Source organism: Ipomoea triloba, chromosome 1 (assembly GCF_003576645.1).
Source record: "Ipomoea triloba cultivar NCNSP0323 chromosome 1, ASM357664v1".
Taxonomy (NCBI): domain Eukaryota; kingdom Viridiplantae; phylum Streptophyta; class Magnoliopsida; order Solanales; family Convolvulaceae; genus Ipomoea; species Ipomoea triloba.
In genome coordinates this window covers 12,743,091-12,769,293 of record NC_044916.1, presented here as the reverse complement: position 1 = coordinate 12,769,293, position 26,203 = coordinate 12,743,091, and the positions used below count along the sequence as shown (strand labels likewise).

Sequence of the window (26,203 nt, the reverse complement as noted above, 5' to 3'; positions counted from 1 at the left end):
GCGCTGATACGTCTTTGATGATCCTTTGAAGCCACCTTGTGTTGGCTTCTCCCTGGATTCCTCTATTCTCTTGGAATCCTTGCCTTCTTGGCCCTGATGCTTGCTTACTAGTGGGTAAGGGCATTCGGCCTTGAAATGTCCCGGTCTTTTACAGTTGTAGCATAGACCCTGATTTTCCTCCTCCGTCCTTCTGGATGGATATCTCTCATTTTTCCTTCTTGAGGAGGAAGGTGAACTTTTGTTGCTCTCCTGGTTCATCTTCATGTATTTCCTGAACTTTCTCACAAAGAGAGCAAACTGTTCGTCAGACATAACATTCATAGGATTAGAGTCTGACCTTGAAGATGTGGATGGTTGCTCAGCAACAAGTGCTACGTTTCGTCGATCCACAATGTCCTCATCTCTTGGGAACATCTCGAACTCGAAGGCTTTGAGATCCCGGAAGAGTTTGTCTGTTGTGGTTTCCTTCAGATCTCGGTGATCTCTCATTGTGATCACCTTTACTTCCCACTCCTTAGTGAGGCCACGTAAGACCTTCAGGTTCAGCTCCTTTTGTGGGATCTCCTTTTCAAGGTCACTGATCTCGGTTGTGAGCTTCATGAACCGAGACTCCATGCTGTCGATGCTCTCTCCTGGCTTCATCTTGAAGTCTTCGAACTTCTTCATGGCCACGGTGAGCTTGTTTTCCTTTTCCTGTTCGTCACCTTCACCAATTAACATCAAAGTATCCCATACCTCTTTTGCCGTTTTGCACTTCCTCACTTTTGGGAAGATGGTTTCGTCTATAGCTCTGAAGAGAATATCCTTGGCAATATTGTCCAGGTTGTTTCTCTTCCTATCATCACTGGTCCATTCTTCCCTAGGTTTTGGGATGTACTTTGGTGTTTCTTGGGTTTGAACTGCAGCAGTATTAACCATTAGGATCTTGACTGGTCCAGAAGTTATAACCTCGGCCATCTCATCATGGAGGGCTGATAAGTACGCAAGCATGCGTGTTTTCCAGTCGTCAAACCTGCTAAGATCAAAGAGAAGATGTCTCGACAACATGCTGTCCATATTGAAAAATTATCTCGTGCTTTGAAAATATTTAAGAAGATTTTTCAAAGAAGGATCTCTAGGCAATTAAACAAAGGTTTATATCGATCAGAGAACTTGCTCTGATACCAATTGTTGGTCCCAAGGGGATGGGGTACAAGTCTAGAGGGGGGGGGGTGAATAGAATTGTATAAGATTTTGCAAATCTTTTCGACCTCTCGTGTGTATTGAACTTAGGATGTTTAGGTTCGATACCTCACGAGGTGAAGACAAAGTTTTATGCGCAGCGGAAATATTATCCCCTTTTTGGTTAGCACGAGTTTGGGTTAGTTCGAGAGGTGTGATTATATGCAGTGCAATCGAGAAGTTAGCGAGAGATAAAAACAGAAAGTAAATGCAAGAGAGATTTTTAAGTGGTTCGGCCAACCCGCCTACTTCCACTCTTCTTCCAGAAACTCCCTGGAAGGATTGCACTAAAAACTTCCCTTTCTAGTACAATAACGAGCGCTTGAGCTTTGATCACCAAGCCCGCCTCAAGCCTCAGGTTTTTCTCCCCGCTTCCAGTTACTCCACCTCTCGAGCACTTGACCTTTGATCACCAAGCCCGCGTCAAGCCTCAGGTTTCTTTCGCTCGGACAGCAGCCAGGTTACTCCGCCTCTCCTCAGGTTTTTCTCCCCGCTTCCAGTTACTCCACCTCTCGAGCACTTGACCTTTGATCACCAAGCCCGCGTCAAGCCTCAGGTTTCTTTCGCTCGGACAGCAGCCAGGTTACTCCGCCTCTCCTCAGGTTTTTCTCCCCGCTTCCAGTTACTCCACCTCTCGAGCACTTGACCTTTGATCACCAAGCCCGCGTCAAGCCTCAGGTTTCTTTCGCTCGGACAGCAGCCAGGTTACTCCGCCTCTCCTCAGGTTTTTCTCCCCGCTTCCAGTTACTCCACCTCTCGAGCACTTGACCTTTGATCACCAAGCCCGCGTCAAGCCTCAGGTTTCTTTCGCTCGGACAGCAGCCAGGTTACTCCGCCTCTCCTCAGGTTTTTCTCCCCGCTTCCAGTTACTCCACCTCTCGAGCACTTGACCTTTGATCACCAAGCCCGCGTCAAGCCTCAGGTTTCTTTCGCTCGGACAGCAGCCAGGTTACTCCGCCTCTCCTCAGGTTTTTCTCCCCGCTTCCAGTTACTCCACCTCTCGAGCACTTGACCTTTGATCACCAAGCCCGCGTCAAGCCTCAGGTTTCTTTCGCTCGGACAGCAGCCAGGATACTCCACCTCCCTTGCTTAATCCAAAGCAAGACGTTGTTGATAGTCACAGTTGAATGTAACAATCTCCAATCTGACCACAAGCTATCGTTGAATCAACTTTGATGTAGAGCAGCTTTGGTCACCTTCTGGATGTATGACAGTTTAGCTTTGTAACTCTCTTCGAACACTAAGATGTGTTCTCTCGCTGTATTGAATATCAGGATGATATTCCAAGTTAAGCACTTTGCACTGGAACGTTTTTATCAGACACCTCTTGTTAACCTCTTGACCTCTTTCACAACCCCTTAGTCTTCTGTGTCTTTACGTCCTTATATATGAGAGTAGAAGAATAGTTCCGTTGGAGGGAAAACTATTCCGTTTGAAATTGGTCTCCCACGCCGAACATGGGTCTTTGCACAATTTCAGCATTTTTCATGGAGTAGTGGTCTTGTAACTTGAGCCTTTTGTTTTGTAGTGAATATTCCATATTCCACTTTCTTGAGTTCATGCTTCACTTGCTTCTTTTGGATAAAGTTACTCTTTTTATGTTCCCATCATTCCTTGTTTGGGGAATCTGACCACTTCAGGATTGGTGCACTTCTTGACCGTTTGTGGTGGAGGTCTGACGTGTCATCCACTTCCGTCCATTTTGAAACCTCCCGCTCAGCACCTCTTCAATATTTTATCTCCATGATATTCTTCTTCTCCAAACTTAGAGTATTTTATCTGCACATGTTGACTAACATTCAGCCTCTTGGAGAAGTGCCGGTTTATCGAGACCATAAAAGATGTCTCGACCACTTGATGTTTCAATCCCATGTATCGAGAGGTCTATCTCTCGAATATTCTTTACGTCTCGAACTCGATAGGTATATCGAGAGGTCCTTACCTCTCGAACTTGGCTTGTGTCTCGAGACTTAGTTGATGTCTCGTAGACCCTTATTCCTCCAGAGTTGTCTCGTGCCTGCTTCTGATCTATCTGTTTGCTTACAACACGAAAACTTCTAAGTTGTTCAAACAAGTTTACCTTAAGCTTAAATATTTCCCGAGTTGAGCTCAAATTACCCGGTTGTATTTTCGCTCTTAGTTTACTTATCGAACTTACATTGTTTTGCCTATGTATCGAGACTTGGGGATTCTTACTTAACAGTTGGTATCATCAAAACCTATTACATGATGTTCCTAACAATATATATATATATATATGTATGTATGTATGTATATATATGTGCACACGCTATATTAGGTGGTAGTGGTGACAACAAAGTTTTCACTAAGATGGAAATGGTAGCAATCGGAGTAAATGCGCCCCACTCATTGTGCTGCTGAGTGCTGATATGGGAAAGTTTTCTGTTTGCTGTAATGTACCCACCAAAAACGATGAGTTCTCACGGACCAGTGAGCCTAATGACAAATGTGTATACACAAGCAACAAGACATATATACACAAACATGTATATACACACAAATTAATTTATACCTTGAGGTGAACAATGCAGATGGTTTTGCGGTGTTTACGACAGCCAAAGTCGTTGGGCGGGATGTGGCCAATTAGCTTAACATCGTTTGCGGCAAAAGAGATGTGGTCAGGGTGGCAAGTCGGACGGGATGTGGCCGAATAGCAAAAATTTTTCGATAGCGTAAAACAGAAGAAACAGAGTAGAAGAAAATAGGAGCAAATGACTAAATTGTCCTCAAGATTTTACCCATTCAAAATTTTCAGGGAAAATAGTCAAATAGGCCCCTGAACTTTACACGAAAAGTCAATTAGGCGCTTAAACTTTCAAAAAGTGCAATTAAATACATAAACTCACGATTTTAGCTCATTGCAGCCCATCAGCCGGTTAACCTTCAGGTAGCTTCCGGTAAAAGTTTATGTGGCAAATTACTTGGTGATAAGTGCCAAAAGTAGCCATATTTTAGGGGTCATTTAGGTGTAAAATATGCTATAATAGATGTCCATTAGGCCTAGAAACATGCTAAGATAGGGTAATTTCATTGCATATAGGTCTAGGGACTAATCTTGTGTATTTTTATATAATTTGCACAATTCTTGCACTTTGCAGGGCATTCCGGCGACACTTCAGTAAAACGGACGTAACTGGAGCTAGGAATGTCCAAATGAGGCGAGACAGGTGGCTATGGAACCGTATCGACGAGAGCTACAACATAGAAGAAGACAGAAGAAGCAAACTTCACCACGTACGCTCACACGCGTGTGAGCGGCGTGGTTGCTTACTGGTTCGCTCCCACGCACGCTCACACGTGTGTGAGCCGCGTGGACGCGACACAGCGCGGAAATTATTAGGGCGAGATTTTGGGGGCTATATATATGACCTTTATAGGTCTTTTAGATCAGTTCCCCACAGCCCCAATAAACTTTAGATCTGGTTTTCTTCTCCAATTTCTTCCCCTTTGGGGAGGAAGACAAATCCTCCTTAGATTAGATTTAGCTTAGTATAGAAGATGAAGAAGATGTAGATCCAAAGCTTTCCTTAGGTAATACTCTTCTTTTAATATAAAGTTTGGATCTTTACTTTATTTCTTTGTTTCTTTTGTTGATTTAATGTTTTCTATGTTAGAGTAGAGTAGTTTGGGTGTGTGTGCCCTTGTTAATCTATGGATTGATGCTTTGATTTTATCTTATGATCTTGGTATTGTGGGAGTATGATTGATGTTTTGTATGGATGATGTTGTTCAATCTTTGCTTCTATTTCCGGCCGGGATAGGTAGTAAACCGAGTGGAAGTGAGAGAGTACGCGATAGCGGCCTCTCACGAGCCCAACTCATCTATATCTCCACTCTTAATCCGAAAGGATGAGATCCTAGAGGAGTGATAGGCAATGTGTTCGATAAAATGCCTCAACCGAATGAGGATTGAGAGTTTGAGTGTGACGCCACTCAATACAAAGACCGTGACTCCCTAGATCAATCCCGAAACCCAATTCCAAGCTACCTACGATAATCAATCCTTTAGCTTAACTTTGGCGTGCACCCCTTCCGTTTACCTTTTGTATTTTCTATCCCTTTTTTGCACCCCTTCCGTTTACCTTTTGTATTTTCTATCCCTTTTTACCTTCAAAACCATTTACCTTTTGTATTTTCTATCCCTTTTTACCTTCAAAACCAACCATCTTTTGTATTTTCTATCCCTTTTTACCTTCAAAACCAACCATGAACAACACCTCTCCCTTTGATTCTTGTAACTCTTACCTATCAACCTCTTAAATGTCAACATAAATTCGGTTCCCATTCGCCATCCTTGAGAGACACGACACTCGGGGAGTCTTGACTCTTCGTTTTACCACCTTCACATTCACTCCCACTATACACACAACATCACTTGGCAATAAATTTAATATTTGACTTGTCACATCTGCATGCGTTAAAAAAATCAAATTTTAAAATAATTCATAATTTCACTTTACCCATTTTATTTTTATTTCTTTTGGAAAAACTTTACCCATTTTCTTTCTTCTTCGCTTCTACTGCCCTAATATTCTTCTTCTTGTTCTTTTTTCAGTTCAGTCAAAGTAGTGGCGGCGTTATCGTCTTCGGCAACCATGGAGCTTTGAGTGGCCTCCACTCTGGACTCGACTTTGATTCAACCTCGCCGATGGCATCCACTCTCAACTTCGATTCAACCTCGACTTTGAGTGGCTTTCTTTTTGGACGGCGGTGAGGAACTTCGGAAAATTCAACTTCGCCGATGGCCCTTAGAGTGTCATAGCCCAAGGACTGAATTTGTAATCAAGAAAGAAGAAGGATGAAGTGATAAATTCTGAAAACAAGGAGGATACCAAATGACAGATTGAATTGCTTGACAACTATTATTTATCTTATTTTGTCTGATTGCTTTTGTATGCTTGTTCCATTTAGCATTCGTATGTTATTTATGGAAGTTGGGAATTGTTTTTAGGATTATTGGGTATTGAAATGAAATTTCCCTTTTTCTTAATTCTCTCCCCCTCTTATTCGTTCCCTAAAAATCTTCTCATCTTCATATCAAACTCAATTTTCAATCCTTTCACACCCAAGACTGCTGCACAGAGAGACGATGCTGCTGGCCTGCTGCAACCGGCGTGGAAGAAGTAGTTTCTCTCCTTAAAGATGTCACATTGTGTGGTGGTGGTAGGGTTTCGATGATCGCTGTTTTAGCTCTGTCAACCTCAATTCTCTTTTTCGAAACCTTATGTCCCAGCACAATCCCTTCCTTAACCATATAATAGCACTTTTCCCAAGATAGTGTTAAGTTCATCTGTTGACATCTTTCTAACACTTTTTCTAGATTTCTGAGGCATTCTTCGAAAGTTTCTCCAAAAACCGTGAAGTCATCCATGAATACCTGCATAAAATCGCCGATGAAATCTTCAAAAATAGCCAACATGCAGCGCATGAAGGTAGCAGGGGCATTGCAGAGACCGAACGACATCCTCCTATAAGCGAATGTACCAAATGGACAAGTGAATGTCGTTTTCTCTTGATCTTCTAGAGCTACTGGAATTTGGAAGTATCCGCTCATTCCGTCCAAGAAACAATAGTAGCCAAACCCGCTCACTTTCTCAATCATTTGATCTATAAAGGGTAGAGGGAAATGGTATTTACGAGTGGCTTCGTTGAGTTTTCGGTAATCGATGCAGACTCTCCATCCAGTTATTTTTCTAGTAGGGATCAATTCCTTGTTGTCGTTTTCAGTGACTGTGATTCCTCCTTTCTTGGGCACCACATGAGTTGGACTAACCCAAGTGCTGTCTGAAATAGGGTAAATCATTCTGACGTCCATAAGTTTGATCACCGCATTTTTTACAACTTCAAATGTGTTCGGATTAAGTCGTCACTGCGGTTGTGCTATAGGTTTCGAACCTTCTTCCAACAGAATTTTATGTGTGAAAATTGCTATATTAATGCCTTTCAAATCAGTCATCCTCCACCCTATTGCTTCCTTGTTTTTCTTTAACATTGTGATCAGTTGTTCCTTTTGCTTGACCGAGAGATCCGTTGAAATGACAACTGGCAATTCTTTTCCCGATCCTAGGTAAGCATACTCGAGATGTGTAGACAATTGTTTCAATTCTCCTTCCTGTATTATCTCATCCTCCTCCTTTCTTTTCTCGCTTCCACCATCTAATTCCCCCTCAAATTCATCCCCATCTTCTCCACCCAGATCCTCCGAAACTTCACCAATACAATTCATATTTTCAACGAGTTTAGAAGCACGAGCATTATCAATCAAGTTAAAACGATCAACCTCTCGGTGTAAAGCAATATGTAAAGTGTTCAGCTCATGCTCAAAAGTGTTTTCATTACAATCTCTTGCCCCTGTGGGACATTCCCAGTCACAATCGTGCCGTTTGGCTTGGGGCAGCTTGCATAGATAGTCAATTTCATCATGCACGTAGTCGATGAAAAAGCATTCGTCTCCATCCAAAGGATATTTCATGATTTTGGTTACGTCGAAGCTGGCAGACTCGTCACCCACTCGGATAACAAGTTTGCCTTTTCCTACATCTATCAAAGCTCTAGCGGTTGCTAAAGAGGGTTTTCCCAAGATGAGAGGAATCTCCACATCTGGGTCCATATCTAAGATCACAAAATCTACGGGAAAAATGAATTTATCGACTTGGACCAACACGTCTTCCACGATACCTCTGGGGTATTTGGTGGATCGGTCTGCTAATTGAATACACATGCGGGTAGGCTTAAGAGTCCCTAAATTCAATTTTCGATATAACGCAAAAGGCATCAGATTAATGCTAGCACCTAGATCTGCTAAAGCCCTATTAAAAGTGGTTCCTCCTATATTACATGGTATAGTGAAACTACCCGGATCTTTCAATTTCCAGGGCACATTCTTATGTAATATAGCAGAACACTCTTCTCCTAGCACAACGGTAGCTGTTTCAACTAACCTCTTTTTGTTAGACAAAAGGTCCTTAAGGAATTTGGCATACCTCGGCATTTCTCCCAAGGCGTCGATGAATGGCATATCGATGTGCAGTTGCCGTAGCATTTGTAAGAACTTATCATACTTGGCGTTATCGATGTCAGTGCGAAATCTTTGAGGAAATGGGAGCTTTGCTTTCGGTATCGGGGGTAGCTCTTACATGATTTCTTTCCCTTTTCGCGAAGGTTGCGTCTGTGATTCTTCCCTTCCGATTTCTTTTTCAATTGCTTGTTCATCTTGTCTTGTATTGAAAGTCTCATCATCTTTCATTCTTGGTTCTTCCACTTGAACAGGTTGTGGTGGTGGTGGAACAACTTCTGGAAGTGCTATCCCACTCCTAAGTGTGACAGCATTCACGTCCGTCTCTCCTTGAACTTGGATAATTTCCATGATCTTTGCCAGAGTGCTCTCAACAGTCTGGAGCGGTGAGAGTGTTTCGTGGCGGAGCTCTTGAATTTCTCCCAACATCTCCTTGGTGATAGTCTCTTTAAGTTTAGCATTCTCCTCCCTCGTCTCACGTATAAAATCATTTAGGTGTTGTTCAAGGGTGCTTTGGTTGTCTTTAGGTGAAAGAGGCTGATCTGGAGAAGTAGAAGAGTAGGTATAATTTTCTGCTCTGTCCATGCCGTTACCACGCGTGTGAGCGTGCGTGGAGTTATTCCAGTGAGCATCCACGCCTGTCCACACGCGTGTTGCTCGCGTGGATTGGCCACTGTTCACGAAATCTTCAGAATTTGGATTTTTTCGCTCGCCAGGGTGCATTGGAGGGTAGTGTGGAGGCATCTCATGAGTAGGATATCTTTGTGGCTGATAATGCCGGGTTGCATAAGCTTGTTCATGGTAATAAGTGGGTGGTGGATGTACAGGATAATGAAAAGATGGTGGGTAGGGAAAAGAGTAAGTGTGATAGTATTGAGGTGGTGGATGTGGTTGATGTGGGGGTGAGGGATAGTAAGAATTTCTTCCATAAGGTGATTGACTATGGTAGGCTCGTTCATTAGGTGGAGGTGGGTCCATGGTTGCGTAGCAGAGAACCTGCAATCAAATTTTCAGACAAAGAATCGGAGCACAAGAGGTAGCTCCTTTCACAAATCAGCTCAAAGGGTGTGTGGTTGGGTGTGAAAGTGTAGATAGCAATAGAACAAAACAAAAGAGAATGAATTAAACAAGTTATCTAAACGATTCAAGATAGTAAAACTTTAAATTTCACCGTTTGCCATCCCCGGCAACGGCGCCATTTTGAAGAAGCAGTGATACGTGGTGAGGTGTGATAATAGATATGAAAGGAAGGGTGATGTTGAAACGAAGAGTCTTGAACTCCCCGAGTGTCGTGTCTCACGTGGATGGCAAATTGGAGAAAATAGATTTCCTATCTTTTACGGTTTAGATAACACTAAAGACGAAAATATAAAGATTGATAAAGTAAGGTAGTGAGAGTGCAAAGGGTTGGATAGAGTTAAAAAGTAAATATGAATTCAAGGCGGATGGGGGCTAGAATGTCGTGGAGATGGGTTCAAAGCATACGGGAGAGATTTGATTTCCATTGAGACATGATTGAAGGAGCTTGGAACACTGTCCTGAGTGGCGTCACACTCAAGCTCCCAATCCTCAGTCAGTTGGGGAATTTTGTCAAACACTTTGTCTACAAGTTCCCTCCGGATCTCATCTTCTCAGATTGAGAGCGGAAGATGGGTAGTAGGCTCCCATCCCTTTGCGATATCTCGCCAAAGGGATGATCCTATATTCTTGAAGAGATCGGGGCCCTCGATCTAACAAGTTCATCCAAAACATACACACAATTTCAACAATCCCAAAGAAATCAAAACTCATTCAATAATTTAAGATCATGAATACCAAATCTCCATTCTTCTTAGCCCCTATCCTAAGGACTAGCCATTCATAGGCTTTAATAACATCATTTCATTCAAATAGCAAAGCATATTTACAAGATCAAAGTAAAAAGCAAATGTCTTTAGGAAAATGAAAGTGCAAGAGAGAATTCCCAAAGAGAAATCAAATAACAATGAAATATTTTACCCCAAAGGATTCCCAAGCTATGGAGATCCAAGTTTCTCTTCTCCAAGGAGTTCTTCCTCCACTCTCTAGTCCTATCTAACCCTAATCTAAAATGAGAATTGAAAAATTGGTAAAAGAACCCCTTCCTCCTAGCTAAAATGTCCCTTAAATACTAAAATATCGCGCAGGGTTCTGGTACCCGTCCACGCCAGTCTACACGCGTGTGGGTAGGCGTGGATGCTTACTGGAATAATTCCACGCACGCTCACACGCGTGGTGAGGCTTGTGGACGCGAATTTCTCCGTTTTCGTTTTCTTTGTTGTTTTTGGCTTAGTCTTTGCGTGTCCCTGTGTGGATTGGTTCTTCTCTACATCGTTCACGCTTTCCTTGGTTGATTTCAGCCATTGATCCTGTGGAAATCCTTCAAAACATTCCACACAAAGTTCTTTTGCAAAATGTTAGCAAAATAGCATGAAAATACATAATTGCCCCTTTCAAATCTTTGTGTTGGCAAGAAATCGACTTAATTAATTCTAGATAGTTAGGTACTTTTGGCGTCTATCAGCCCCCTAAGCCATACGCTCCCCCAGTTCCATTTCCTGGTAGGTTGAAAAATTCAAAGTTTGATAGATCATTTTCTGAGATTTATGATTTGTTGTCAAAAGTGAATGTGAATTTGCCTTTGTTAGACATGATTAAAAATATGCCTGCCTATGCTAAGTTTTTAAAAGAACTAAACACTAGAAAGCGTAGGTATACACATAATGAAAAAGTTTTTATTTCTAAAACCGTTAGTGCTGTTTTGCAAACTGACTTGCCCCCAAAATTAGAAGACCCCGATAGTTTCATAATAACTATTACATTGGGGAATTCTAAGAAAGAAAAGGCAATGCTTGATTTAGGGACAAGCATTAACTTGATGCCTTATTCTATCTACTTGCAGTTAGGTCTGCATAGATTAAAACCTACTACAATGTCCCTAGAGCTTTCTGATCGTTCTGTTAGATATCCTAGGGGCATTGTAGAAGATGTTTTGGTCCAAGTTGATAAACTAATAATTCCTGCCGACTTTGTTGTTTTAGATATAAATAAAAAGTGCAATCATGCGCAGGATATGCTTATTTTCCTTGGCCGACCTTTTATGGCCACAGCAAAAACAATGATTGATGTACAAAATGGAAAATTAACCATGACTGTCCTTGATGAAACTGTTGAATTTTCCATTCTGAAATCAATGAAATTGCCTGAAAACAATAATAATCATTGCTTTGCTGTAGACATTTTAGATTCCATAATTTCTGCTGAGTTTTTAGATGAATCTCCGTTGAAGGTCGAAGCTGATGAAGAGGAACCTAATCAAAGCCCAATAAAAGAGGGGGGGTGTTGAAGGATGTTCACTCACAGACTGCCTGGAGAAAATAAAAGAAAAACACCATCCCTCAATTGAAGCTGACGTTCCGCCCAAGCTGGAATTAAAGCCTCTTCCTAGTTCTTTAAAATATGTTTTCTTAGGTCCAAATAATACTTATCATGTAATAATTGCCTCTAACCTTTCACAGGAACAAGAAACAAAATTGCTAGAGGTATTAAAAAATATAAAAGTGCAATTGGTTGGACAATAGGAGATATTAAAGGAATAAGTCCAACCGTTTGTATGCACCGGATCTTACTTGAAGAAGGGGCAACTCCTGTCCGTCAATCTCAGCGCAGGTTAAATCCGAACATGAAGGAGGTTGTACGTGCAGAAGTCCTAAAGTTGCTAGACTCGGGTATTATTTACCCAATTTCAGATAGTAAATGGGTAAGTCCAATTCACGTAGTGCTAAAGAAATCTGGAATTACTGTGGTAACTAATGAAAAAAATGAATTAATCCCAACTAGAACAGTAACTGGATGGCGCATGTGCATAAACTATAGAAAATTGAATGTTGCCACTAAAAAAGATCATTTTCCTTTGCCCTTCATTGATCAAATGTTAGAAAGATTAGCTGGGCATGCTTATTACTGCTTTTTAGATGGCTTTCAAGGTTATTTTCAAATTCCTATTGCACCTGAAGATCAGGAAAAAACGACATTTACATGCCCTTTTGGCACTTTTGCTTACCGCATAATGTCATTTGGATTATGTAATGCACCTGTAACTTTTCAAAGGTGTATGATGTCGATATTTTCTGATATGATTGAAAGATATGTTGAAGTGTTTATGGATGATTTTTCTCTGTTTGGTGATTCTTTTGATAACTGTCTTTCTCATTTATCTTCTGTGCTTGAAAGATGTGTTAAAATGAACTTGACCTTGAGTTGGGAGAAAAGTAATTTCATGGTTAAAGAGGGCATTGTTTTAGGGCATATAATTTCTGACAGGGGCATATAGGTTGACAGGGCTAAAATTGAAGTTATTTCTAAATTACCTCCCCCTACATCTGTGAAAGAAGTGCGAAGTTTTCTTGGTCATGCAGGTTTTTACAGGCACTTCATAAAAGACTTTTCGAAAATTTGTAGGCCTATGTGTAACCTGCTAGCAAAAGATGTTCTCTTTAAGTTTGATGATGAATGTTTGTCTGCTTTCAACTTTTTGAAGGAAAAATTAACTTCTGCTCCCATTCTTGCTGCACCTAACTGGGAACATGCTTTTGAAATAATGTGTGATGCATATGATTATGCCGTAGGAGCTGTTTTAGGCCAAAGAATTAATAAACTGCCTTATGTGATTCATTATGCAAGTAAAACTTTGGATAATGCTCAGGTTAACTACACAACCACTAAAAAGGAGTTGTTAGCGGTAGTCTTTGCATTAAAAAAATTTCATTCCTACTTGATTGGTCCTAAAGTGATTGTTTATTCTGATCATTCTGCTTTGAAATTTTTGTTGGCTAAAAAAGATGCTAAACCTATACTAATAAGATGGATTTTGTTGCTGCAAGAATTTGATTTGACTATCAGGGACAAGAAAGGGTGCGAGAATGTGGTCCCTGATCATTTGTCTCGTTTACCTAATGCAGCTAATAATTGTCCTAATTCTGATATTCCTATAAATGACAGGTTCCCTGATGAGCAGTTGCTTTCGTTCCAAAATAAAGAGCCCTGGTATGCAGATTTTGTGAATTATTTAGTCTCGGGTCAATTTCACCCAGACTTGAATTCACAAGAAAAAAAACACTTTCTTTCTAAAGCAAAACATTTCTTTTGGGATGAGCCTTATTTGTTTAAAATCTGTCCTGATCAAATAATTAGAAGGTGTATTCTTGAGTTTGAACAACAAAATATTTTGAATCATAGCCACACTTTAAGTTGCGGAGGACATTTTAGTGGGAAGAAAACTGCATTGAAAGTTTTGCAGTCTGGCTTTTATTGGCCCACTTTGTTCAAGGATGCATTTGACTTTTGTGCTAAGTGTGATAGATGCCAGAGGACTGGTAATATAAGTAAGCGTCATGAAATGCCCCTTTCGAATATTTTGGTTGTTGATCTGTTTGATGTTTGGGAATTGATTTCATGGGGCCTTTTCCTACTTCCTTTGCTTATAATTATATTCTTATGGCTGTTGATTATGTGTCAAAATGGGTTGAAGCTGTAGCTACTAGGACAAATGACAGTAAAGTTGTTTTGATGTTTTTGAAAGATATTTTTGCCAGGTTTGGGACGCCAGAGCTATTATTAGCGATGAAGGTACCACTTCTGTAATAAACTTTTTGCAGGTCTACTGAAAAAATATGGCATTACTCATAGAGTGGCTACTCCATACCATCCACAAACCTCTGGCCAAGTGGAGTTGAGTAACAGACAGATTACGGGGATCTTGGAAAAGACGGTAAATTCTTCCCGGAAGAATTGGGCCGTCAAATTGAATGATGCACTGTGGGCTTACAGGACAGCCTACAAGACCCTGATTGGTATGAGCCCATACAGGTTAGTATTTGGTAAAGCTTGTCATTTGCCCGTGGAATTAGAACACAGAGCCTATTGGGCTATTAAATTCCTGAATTTTGACTTGTAGAGTGCTGGTGAGATAAGAAAATTAAATTTGAATGAATTGGATGAAATACGAAATGAGGCTTATGAAAACTTAAAAATTTATAAAGAGAGAACCAAGGCCTATCATGATAAATTCATTTTGAGGAAAAATTTTGAACTTGGTATGAAAGTTTTGTTATTTAACTCTCGATTGAGATTGTTTCCAGGTAAATTAAAATCGAGATGGACAGAGCCATTTGTGGTAGTTGAAGTATTTTCTCATGGTGCCTATGAGATTGAAAATCCAAGAATAGGTGAAAAATTTAAGGTAAATGGGCATAGACTAAAGCAATACCTTGAGGGTGATCCATCAGTCCAAATTGTTGAACAGGTACAATTGCAGGATTATGAATGCCCATGTTGTCACAATAATTGAAGCGCTTTTGGGAGGCAACCGGGTTCTCTTTCCCTTTTCCTTTATTTTCATTTCCCTTATTTATGTTCTTTCCATAATTTGATGAGCTCTTATGTTGTGTTTCTCTTTTAATTTTTGTTCTCAACATTGAGGACAATGTTTGAAATAAGTGTGGGGAAGGGGATTTCTATTTTGTTTATAAAAAAAATACTTTTAAATAAATAAGTATGAACTTGAGCTCTTACCCAATAAGCTTATTGAATAGCCTATGATGAAAATAATGCAAGTTTCTGTCAGCTCTTAGTATGTATACTGCATGTGACTAATTGTTAATTGCCTTTTGTTCTATATTTTGAATAACTTTAACCAAAAAAAAAAATCAATCAAAAAAAAAAGAGGAAAAAACAAAGTAAATAGAATTTGAAAATCACAAATACCCTTATATGTTTTATGCATTTTCTTTGATAGTTATATGTTGGTTTCACTTTATATTATCTTTTTCAAATTCTTAAATAATTCTTGAGTGCTATAAATTGTGGTGTAGTTTGTTGGTTTCAAGGATCATCTTTGTGGCATAAGTGAGGTAAAAAAGAATTATAGTGTTTTATTTATTTATTTTATTTGCAATAAATCAGAGATTCTACTCTGCTGAATCAACCACCTACACATGTACCATAAATAAATAAATAAGTGTCGTGGTCTGGTTCATGAGTACACACAAAATTGAAAACCTAAACATGCCTGGCGTAAAATGGCGAGGTTTTTTGGGGAAGTTCTCTTTGGAAAAAGTCATAAATAGAAAAATAATGAGTGTACTTTGGAAGAGACGAATATTTACATTTTAATTTTTAATAAATGTCGTGATCCTTGTTTCCTTCATATTTTGCACTTGCACTGTGATAGAATGTTTCTGAATTTGATTTAGGTTGTATTTTGTGAAATTTTGTTTATATTTATTGGATTTTTGTATAGCTCATATAACGGGTATCAGCACACAAGTATAAGCTTTATTTTTATGAATAAACATGTTGAAGTTATTTAATTCCTAGTCAAGTGTTTATGCACTCTATGAGTTGACACTAATCCTGCATTAATGGGGCAAATAAGTTCGAAAGGCTATTTGGGTGAAGCTCGATCTAATACCTGATTTCTTTTCTTTTCAATAATGTCTTTGCTTGAGGACAAGCAAGTAAATAAGTGTAGGGAAATTTGATAATGTTATTTTTAATGTTAGTTTAAATAATTATTGCTATAATTGAAAAGACTTTTTAATATTTTTTTGTATTATTAATTAGTTTTTTTTTTAAGTACAGTGGGCTTTTAGTTGTTTTACTTAGTTTATTGCTTTAGTTTTACGAATTGATTATCAAACAAGTATTATTGTCTTTAACTAACCCACCACCCCAGCCCAACAATTTGAGCCCATTTGACTAAGTCTTGTTCCAGTACAGTAATTAGCGAAATAGGGGCGCAGAGCTAATTGACCGATTAGAGCGAATCAGAACGCCGGAATCGTAGCTTGGAAGTCTGTCGAAAGAAACGGTCTGAGGTGAATCTGATACAGGGAGTTGGAGCAAATTGCGCGTCGAAATCGGAGGGGCAGTAGGCTAGGCTGACAGTAAAAATGGGGGGCTTTTTGCGTAGAGAAAGGCATCATCAGTTCCGACCCGGACAAATTCCGGTGACGTCGAACAAAGTGGTTTTCCGGTCAGCACAACTGGGTTCGGCGGCGAAATCGGCGAAATTCAGTTCCGACGGCAGCAAGGTTCGAAGTCATTTTGGCAATGAAATCGGTTGGTAGCTACGTTAATTTCTAGGAGGCCATAGCAATTATGTTTCCTTTCTTTGTTTTTAATTTGAGTTGAGAATGCAAAGTCAAATTCCATTCTTTGTTTTTAGTTGTAGTTGAGAATGCAAAGTCAGATTCCTTACTTTATTTTTAATTTGAGTTTAGAATGCATATTCTGATTCCTTTCGTTGCTTTTAATTTGAGTTTAGAATAGTAATTACCTTTTCAATTCATTATGAGTATGAATTACAATGCTGCTGTTTGATGCCTGTAGTTGTTATTAATGCATACGGTTTGTTAAATACAATCTTTAGTACTCAATTATTTGTTAACCAAAATTCCTTGACTATTATGGTAGTTTATTTACTTACCTAGCATTTCTTTTCTCCTGTTAGTTAATTTATTTGCAATCTTATTGTCAAGATTTTTAATTGCTTGTTTCTTGTCTCGGTTTTCTATATATCATTTAGTTCAGTTTTCACTATTGAAATTGTTTTTAGTTTTGAACAGTACTTCAAATTGTCAAGTTCGTTTAATTTCAAGTTTACACATTGCATAGTATTAATTCCCTGTGGGATCGACCTTTGCTTTGCACGCTATACTGCAATTGATTCGTGCACTTGCGAGGACTATATTAAAATTTTCCTACATAGATGCTCTGATACTAGGTCCAAATGTAGATGCTCTGATAATCTGTTTTTCTCGCATATAGAACTATTGTTGTATTTTTCTTTGTGGTAAATCATGCTTTTAATGTATATGTAGTTGATAAATTTGTGATGTTTGGTTAAGTTAGATGCTTAATAATATGATAATACTTCTAAAAAATGATAAAAATGCATTTGTACTTAATGACGTTTTAAAGATTTTTTTGACGAGATACCAAAAATGTTCATGTCACAATAAAACTAGGAACAAATATGGATGCTCTGATAAAAAATGATTAAAACATAAGATAAAAAATTATGAATTTAAAACATGCTAGGGAAATATAAACTAGAAGCATTACAACGAAAAAAATAAGATAAAAAAAATTTACTGTATTTGATGGAGAAGAGCATTGTGAGCCAAAGTTGAGCATTATTCTTGAATATTGTGTTTAAGCTGCAAATTAAAAGTTAGAGAAAAGTTGCAATCAAATTGAGTCAACGGTTGAGGCTTAAAAGATCAAGATCGTGGAATATTTTATCTTTATTTCAGCTGCAAGACATAAATTTTAACTTTAGAAAATTGAATCTAGATTATATTATATGGTATATATGAACAATATGCATTCATTATATATATATATATATATACATATGTATATATATATTTGCTTTACTATTTTTTGGTGATCTATCAATAAAATAGTTTTAATGTCGTAAAATACAAAGCTATTTCGGTGTTCAATTACGGATTTTTTTTAAAAAAAAAATACATAAATACACAGCAGGATCAACTCAATTTGAACGGGGGACTAAAACTTGTCATGCCATAATAATACTGAGACCAAAAGTGGATGCTTTGATAAAAATATTTAAATGTAGATACTCTGATACTAGGTCCAAATGTATATGCTCTGATAATTTGTTTTTCTCGCATATAGTACTATTGTTGTATTTTTCTTTGTGGTAAATCATGCTTTTGATGTGTACGTGGTTGATAAATTTGTGATGTTTGGTTAAGTTAGATGCTTGATAATATGAGGATACTATTATATAAAAATGATAAAAATGCATTTGTACTTAATGACATTTTAAAGTTTTTTTTTGACGAGAGACAAAAATTGTTAATGCCACAATAAAACTAGGGCCAAATATGGATGCTCTGATAAAAAATGATTAAAACATAAGATAAAAAATTATGAATTTAAAACATGCCAGGGAAATATAAACTAAAAGCATTACAACGAAAAAAATAAGATAAAAAAAAATTCACTGTATTTGATGGAGAAGAGCATTGTGAGCCAAAGTTGAGCATTATTCTTGAATATTGTGTTTAAGTTGAGGCATTTCTCATTTGTACCACAAGCTTCACCAACTATATCATTCTTGAGCACTTGTTTACTTGGGCCATCTTTAAGTTGCTCTTTATCACCATTCCCTTGCAACTCCACACTTTCTTCCCAATTCAAAGTTTTCATTTCAATTCCCTCATTCACTTTCTCATCATCATCATCTTCATCCTCACTCTCCTCTTCATCACCACCTCCACTTGGCGTGAACAACTCATGTATAACATCTTCATAAGGACTTGAACCTTGAATGGGTTCTTGAGTTTTCAAGCCATTTCCTTGAGCCTTAAGATCTTCCAATTGAGCTTGTAACATGTTCATTTGAATGATTAAGTTATTCATCATGGACCTCGTCTCCTCATCAATAGGTTGGCTTTCTTGTGGAGGTTCTTGATAGAATGGCTCTTGAGGTTTCCATTGATTATTGACATATTCTTCCTCACTTGGTCTCATGGGATATCCATCATCCTCAATGTCATCATCGGGAACAATAGTGACTCCCCAACGCCTAGCCAACGCCAAAGTCTCCTCATCAAATTCATACCTCCCAACATTTTGTCTAATTCATACCTCCCAACATTTTGTGAACGAGTGTGATGCTCATATGGAGGTTGAGTGTTTTGGGGGTATGCTATGTAATGAATGGGTGAGTGGTATGGATTTGGAAAGTAATCTTGTGGTGGGTAAGGATATTGGTAGTGTGGAGTGTATTGAGAGTATGAGTTTTGGGGGTGGATGAAAATTTTGGGATTGAGCATCGTAGTAATGGTTAGGAGGTGGGGCTTGAGTTGTGCAAGGATTTCCATATCCATCATAATGGTTGCCCTCATAAGATTGACAATCATAGTATCATTCTTGATCCATCATGAAACATCCCTTTCAATCAAATCAAAAGAAATAGATTTGCAGGCACATTAGCAACAATTTTTTTTTAAATGGTGATTAAATAAAATTAAAAAAAAAATTGATCTCCTAAGAATTCACTAACTTTAATGCTAGAAATAAAACAATCAGACAATACAACCAAATAAACTAATCCCCGGCAACGGCGCCAAAATTGTGAAGAGTAAAATGGTGATAGTAAAAAGATAGTGTAAATATCGTTCCACTGAGGATTGGGGCTATGACACGTATTTGTATGATATATAGAATTCTAGGCACTAAAGTCTTAGAATTCAATAGAATCCAAGCAACTAAGATTAAGGTATGGAAATAAAAAGATGCAAATAAAATAAGGGAAAAACTATATGATAAAAGAATGGGTCAGATTATGGGTATTCTAATCTTGATGCTCTAACAATCTCAGAATTAGGGAAAATTCAATTAACCAAGGATTTATTGGCAATGCACTCAAGAATTCAGTTCAACTATTTTCGTAATCAATAAATTAAAATTAGGCTAGGATTGCCCCACTTTCGTGATGCATCAATCATAACCTTAAAACACAAAAGCATTATAAGGCCCCAAATTACTCCACTTCTCATAGTAGGAAAACTTGGGTTGAAATTGGTTAGGCTGAGTCTTTCACCCAACTTTTGTTGTGATGAAATACTCTCCAAAGCAAATCAATAAAAGCTGCGCATCAATTATCAATAAGAGGAATTTATAATCCAATTCAAACATAAAAACCCTAGGTTAATAAATTATCTCCTTTATGCAATAATCATAAACCTAGCATCAAGAATAGCAATAGAACCCTAATCCAAACCCAAAAGCTAACTACTCATGCATCATAAAAGTAAACAAAGCAAAGCAATAATAAATAACCATAAACATTGCAAGAAATCTGAAAAGAAAGTAAATCAAGGAATAAGAGAACTTTACTAATGATGAAGAACAAACCCAACTCCAATTCGAGATTCCAAGCTTGAAAATAATCTAATGTAAAATTAATCTAAACTATACTAGGGAAATCTAAAGAGAAGAGAAAAAATAGACTAAAACTAACTAGGGTTGGGAACTACCTAAATTGTAGAGAATATGTAGAATATATAAGAGATAGATGGGGCCTTGGGCCCATGAGGAAGCTTCTAATCCTTTTCCAATTCTTATTCTTGTTTCCTGTCCTTCCTTAGGTAGTTTCCTTTTCTTCCAAAACTTGTCCAAAATGTTCCAAAATTCTTCCTTTGCTGCTCCTTGTGGATAATTTAACCCCTGGGACAATATAACACACAAACAATTCTCAATTTCACTAGGATAAAGAAAATAAGCATCAAAACAACTAAAATAAGGGGTGAATTATTGTACACAATAGTAGATATCAGTTACTAGTTCGTTTTCATATGTGTCTTTATTGGTTGAAGCACCGTGATCCTTTGATGTCTCCTCTGTTTTGTTTGCATTACCATTTTTTGTCCATCTCGGTAGTATGTACTCTGGTTGAATCATTTCTGCATCATCGTCCTTTAGAATTACAAAAACATACCTGCATAATATTCCTACCCTGCTGAATTTGCCACATGAACATTCTACCTCTCCCCTTTCTCTTACATACCTCACTTTAAAAGTCTTTGTTTGCCCCTCCTTGATTGTGTACGCGGTGCTATCTTCTTCTTCTTCCTTGCATGTTATTTTGCATGAAAAACTCTTTGTATATCTCTGCCTGGACATCGTAAAAGCTTGCAATTGTGTATATGGAGGCTGCATGCTTCTCAATCCACCACAACAAATTGATGTTTTAGCGACATATACTTAGCGGCGGTTATATATAACCGCTTCTAAATGACTCTTTTGAGACAGTTATAGAAACCGCCGCTAATTTAATATGGAAACCTAAATAATTAATTGTTAGCGACAATTACTTACGGTGGTTCATTATAACCACCACTAAATTTCTATTATTATTAATAATATTTATGTTTAATGCTAAATGTTTTTAGAAAAAGTGATTTCTAATATGTGTATATATATGTATATATATATATATATTAGAGTTAATACCCATTTTGGTCCCTCGACTATTGGGTGATGCGTAATTTAGTCCCTTGACAATAAAAGTACCCAATTTAGTCCTCTAACTTGTAAAATTATACCGAATTTGGTCCTCCGTTACAATTGCCGTCCATCAGCCGTTATAAAGAGGGGCAAAAAGGTCATTTTTAATAGTCGAGGGACCAAAATAGGTAGTAATTATTATTATTATTATTATTATTATTGTTATCATCATCATCATCATCATCATCATCATCATCATCATCATCATCATCATCATCATTATTATTATTATTAGTATTATTATTATTGGGACAATGTCTCATAGTTTAGTTTTTTAAATCAAGACTAGGGGTGTGTAATCGGTTAACTGGACTGTTTTAATCGAATTGTTTAAAACTTTCACCGTTAACCGAATCGACCTGAAATTTTTTTCGCTCAATCGGTCATTTAATAGATTAGCCGAACTTTTTAAAGCTAAAGCTCTAAATCCTAAAAATAATACCTATAATAATAAATCCAATTAAAATAATACATATAATAATAAATCCATAAGAAAATATACAAAAACAATATCATAAAAACATTACAAATTTATAGAGATTTTACATATTAGATTATATATTTATTTATTTATATATATATATTTAAAATTTCTGTTAACCGAACTGAAAAAGTTCAGTTAAAAAACGGTTAACCGACAATTTCGAACCCAATTAACCGTTAATCGAAATGGGTATATTCTGTTATTTGTGTTATTGGTTTAACGGTTAATTGGGTTTGAAATTTTCGGTTAACTGTTTTTAAATGAACTTTTTCGGTTCGGTTAATGGGTAAAGGTTTTTAAAATTTTGCTTAACGGTTAATTGGGTTCGAAATTTTCGGTTAACCTTTTTAACTGAACTTTTCAGTTCGATTAACTGGAATTTTAAATATATATATAAATAAATAAATAAATATATATATATATATATATATATATATATAATCTAATATGTAAAATCTCTATAAATGCGTAATGTTTTTATGATATTGTTCTTGTATATTTTCTTATGGATTTATTATTATATGTATTATTTTGATTGGATTTATTATTAGAGGTATTATTTTTACGATTTAGAACTTTAGATTTAAAAAGTTCGGTTAATCTGTTAACCTACCGATTAACCGAAAAAAGTTTCAAGTCGGTTCGGTTAACGGTGAAAGTTTTAAAAACTTCGATTGAAATAGTTCAGTTAACCGATTACACACCCCTAGTCTTGATATACAAAACTAAACAATGAGACATTGTCCCAATAATAATAATGATAATGATAATGATAATTATATAATAATAAGAATAATAATAATAATAATAATAATAATAATAATAATAATTATAATTATAATTAGTACCTATTTTGGTCCCTCGACTATTAAGTACCCATTTTGGTCCCTCAACTATTGAAAATGATGCTTTTGCCCCTCTTGATTACGGCGAATGGATGGCAATTGTAACGGAGGACTAAAATGGGTACTTTTATTGTCGAGGGACTAAATTACGCATTACCTAATAGTCGAGGGACCAAAATGGGTATTAACTCATTATTATATTATATAGAGAATTGGGATTGTCCGACAATCGCATATGTTTGCACCTCCAAATCAACACCACTACAGTCGTTGCCACAAGCTCCGTTCTCGGCAATGCCGTCTTCTTCCGCTGCGATGACGTCCGAGGAGGATGAATCGCCACTCTAACCTCACCTCACCGCGCCATTCTCTACCCGTTTAACTCCCTCTTCGTCAGTCACTCCGCCTCAATTTTAGCTCAAGGAAGTCTCAGCTCTTCTCTGACAAGTACCGCAACTCTTCTCCCTACCTCCCATTCACTCTATGTTGGAATGTTTGCTGATTTAATTGATTATTTGTGTCTTAGTTTTTGTGTTTCTCCCTACCTCCCACTCCCTCTACGTTGGAATGTATGTTGATTTAATTGATTATTTATGTTGCAGGACACTCCCTTTCATATCATTAGAGGGGTCTTTGTACTTGGGAGGGAAGCTTCACTCTCTGCGACTAATCGTTCTTGTTTGTGTTGCTACATTTCTATCACACTATCAAATTGGGTGAAACATTCTAACAATGATCCATTATCGTTGATGCAGGATCCAAATACTCCGTTTTTTGCCTCGGATCGTGATGTTGTTCGCATTAGGCCACCCATAAACATTCCTTTGAAATACGCCTCTATCCAATTTTTCCTTCCGTCAAATAGTTGTGTGAACCACTTGTGCTCTTCTAATCCGTACTCTACCATTATTGCATGCCAACTGCTCTCAAATTCTTCTCGTCCCAAAGTTTCGTTCCACACAACTGCATTTAATTTCTTCCGGAACATTTCATTTTTTGCTAATTTCACTCCCACCTTTACACCCACTTTTGACATGATGTGCCACATACAGAAACGGTGTCTAGTTTCGGGAAACACCTGGGGTATTACTTCCTTCATTGCAGGGTCTTGATCTGTTATTATACACGTTGGTGTTTGTCCCATGCAAAGCTTGAATGCGTTTAGTAGCCAGGCATACGATGATATATCTTCTCTCGAGATAAGCCCTGCTCCAAACGTCACGCACTCTTCAACTTCACATGCTTGAACCTCCACTAGTACAAAACTGCACATCCGCTACTGTTGTAAAAGGCTTTTCACTACTGTTGTACAACAGTAGCGGATGGCACAGTCTCTGAATGTCATTGACTTTTCACTACTGTTGTACAACAGTAGCGAAAAGTCTGATCATCCGCTACCGTTCTTCACTAGAACGGTAGCGAATTAGTATTTTATTTTTTTAATATTAAGTCATCCGCTACCGTTTCTAGCTAGGAACGGTAGCGAATGATCAATAATTTTTAAAAAAATATATAATTATCCGCTACCATTCTTGGAATGGCAGCGAATAATTATATATTTTTTAATATTTTATTTATTTTAATTAAATCCCTAATTGTTTTTAATTATTGTACTTGTTATATACAATTTAAAATTCATATAACATACTATATTTAACACAATATTATCATCAACACTACTTAATACTATCAAACTACCATTAAACTTTATATCATCACAAAATTATCAAACTTTATACTAATACAATACTTTAAATCATCACACTTAAACACAATACTATCATCAAAACATAATACTTTATATCATCACACTTCAATCCACAATATATAAATATATAAGGCCACATACAAGCACATTCCATTACAACTTGTTCCTATAAACAATTAACTAAAATTAGAAAATCAAATCATCAGTAGGCACAAATACACATTGAGACGAATGAGCACAATAGCTTTACCATTAAGTGAATCCATAGCCTTCTTTGCATCTCCAGGATTGAAATTTGGAAAAACTCACAAAGCCAAATCCCTTACTGACACCATCATCATGAGGCATGATCTTTTGCTGAAGTTACAAAAACCAGCTGCTTGGATCCTGAGATGTACAAGAAATTAGCATTACATATCAACCTAGTATGATGGAGAATGAGATCAGTTTAATGCAGTATCAAATATGAAAAATCATGGCATAAGATATAAGATATAAGCCAATGTGTACCAAGTAATGCACCATTCAGACCATCAACAACCCTCTTAGCATCTTCATGTGAATAAAAATTTACAAAGCCAAAGCCTCTAGACTTTCCCTTTTCATCCCTCACAATGATAGCCTTGTGGACCTTCCCATATTTTGAAAATTTCTCTCTTAAGTGATCCTCTGTCTGTCAGATCATCATCGAAGTTTTTCACATACAGATTGGTGAATTTGAGGTCTTCACGTGGAACCTCGCTCTCTTGCTTCTTGATAAATTTGGATTCTGTTACAAAATTCTGGAAAGTTCTCTTTTTTGTTTTGGGGGTGGTTTATCCTTTTTTAATTCTGGGATTTTGGTTGTTAAAAAACAAATCTTAGTGTAAATTTCTTGTATTTGGATTCTGTAATCAGTTGTTTCAAGATTTTTTTTAATTTGATTTGGAAAAGGTGGTCTTTTTTAGATTCCTCATTGAAGGGGGTGGATAGAATTAAAAAAGAAAAAGAAAAAAATGGGGAAAATATTCTGATTCTCCTCTCCATATGAACCATACTGCCCATCATTTATCCTCCTCAAATCAGCCCAATCTCAACTAAATTGAGACAAGGCCAATACTAGCTCATCAAATTCAGCCATAAAACTCCATTATTTTGCAATTAAATCACAAAAACCACTCCACAGACCACTCTCACCACTTCAATCACTATTCCACCACCTTTGTTCTCTTTTATAAGAATAAAACAGCAGCAATATACTACCTCTCAAACAGCAACAAGAGCTTCAATTGTATTATAGCACATTTTGCAATTAAACCATCCTACTGCTTCTCAAAACAAATCATCAATTCCAGTAATTAAATCACCCACTGCCAGCTTATCAATCCATCAGCTCCAGAATTTAAATTAATTCACTACTGCATCACTCAAGATTATGCCTAATTCCAGTAGGTAATAGCAATAAAATTTATGTTCTAAGCATCAATATAGACTCATTCACACTACCAGATTTATGTTGTAAGCATCAATTTTATCCCCAGCAGTAATTTATGTTCTAAGCATCAATAAAATTCAAGTAATTTTATCCCCAGCAGTCAAGATTACATTCACACTACCAGATTATCATTTAGAAATCCTAACAGTAGCAACAACAAAAAATTTATATTATTAACAAAAAAAAAAAAAAAAAACTAACCTACAGATCTGGAGGCTGGTGCAAAGGCGAAGGCGGCGAAGGCGCTGAGGGGGAGGCGGAGGTGGCTGGTGCGTACGCGGTGTCCGTGGAGGCTGCGACGGTGGCGGTG

The 26,203-nt window shown here is 37.3% G+C and overlaps 1 protein-coding gene and 1 long non-coding RNA gene across 2 annotated transcripts; one reads left to right on the top strand and one right to left on the bottom strand.

Annotated features, from left to right (window-relative positions):
* The first annotated feature begins 9,096 nt into the window (after positions 1-9,096).
* On the top strand, positions 9,097-11,621 carry LOC116032721. The gene is made up of 3 exons (XM_031275460.1): positions 9,097-9,189; positions 10,569-10,691; positions 10,800-11,621. Exons 1-3 carry the CDS (start codon positions 9,097-9,099, stop codon positions 11,619-11,621), a joined length of 1,038 nt encoding a protein of 345 aa, XP_031131320.1.
* A 12,870-nt stretch (positions 11,622-24,491) lies between these two features.
* Positions 24,492-24,967, bottom strand: LOC116017139. The gene is made up of 2 exons (XR_004097850.1): positions 24,930-24,967; positions 24,492-24,806 (listed from the first exon to the last, which is right to left on the bottom strand). It is a non-coding gene; the product is annotated as an uncharacterized LOC116017139 (long non-coding RNA).
* Between the last annotated feature and the right edge of the window lie 1,236 nt (positions 24,968-26,203).

Bases quoted from the DNA above. Each gene is read 5' to 3' on its own strand.
- LOC116032721 (XM_031275460.1), top strand. From the start codon at position 9,097: ATGGTGGGTAGGGAAAAGAGTAAGTGTGATAGTATTGAGGTGGTGGAT. The intron at 9,190-10,568 runs GTGATTGACTAT...TTTTTGGCTTAG, and splicing joins GTAAGAATTTCTTCCATAAG to TCTTTGCGTGTCCCTGTGTG. The intron at 10,692-10,799 runs GTTAGCAAAATA...GGCGTCTATCAG, and splicing joins ACAAAGTTCTTTTGCAAAAT to CCCCCTAAGCCATACGCTCC.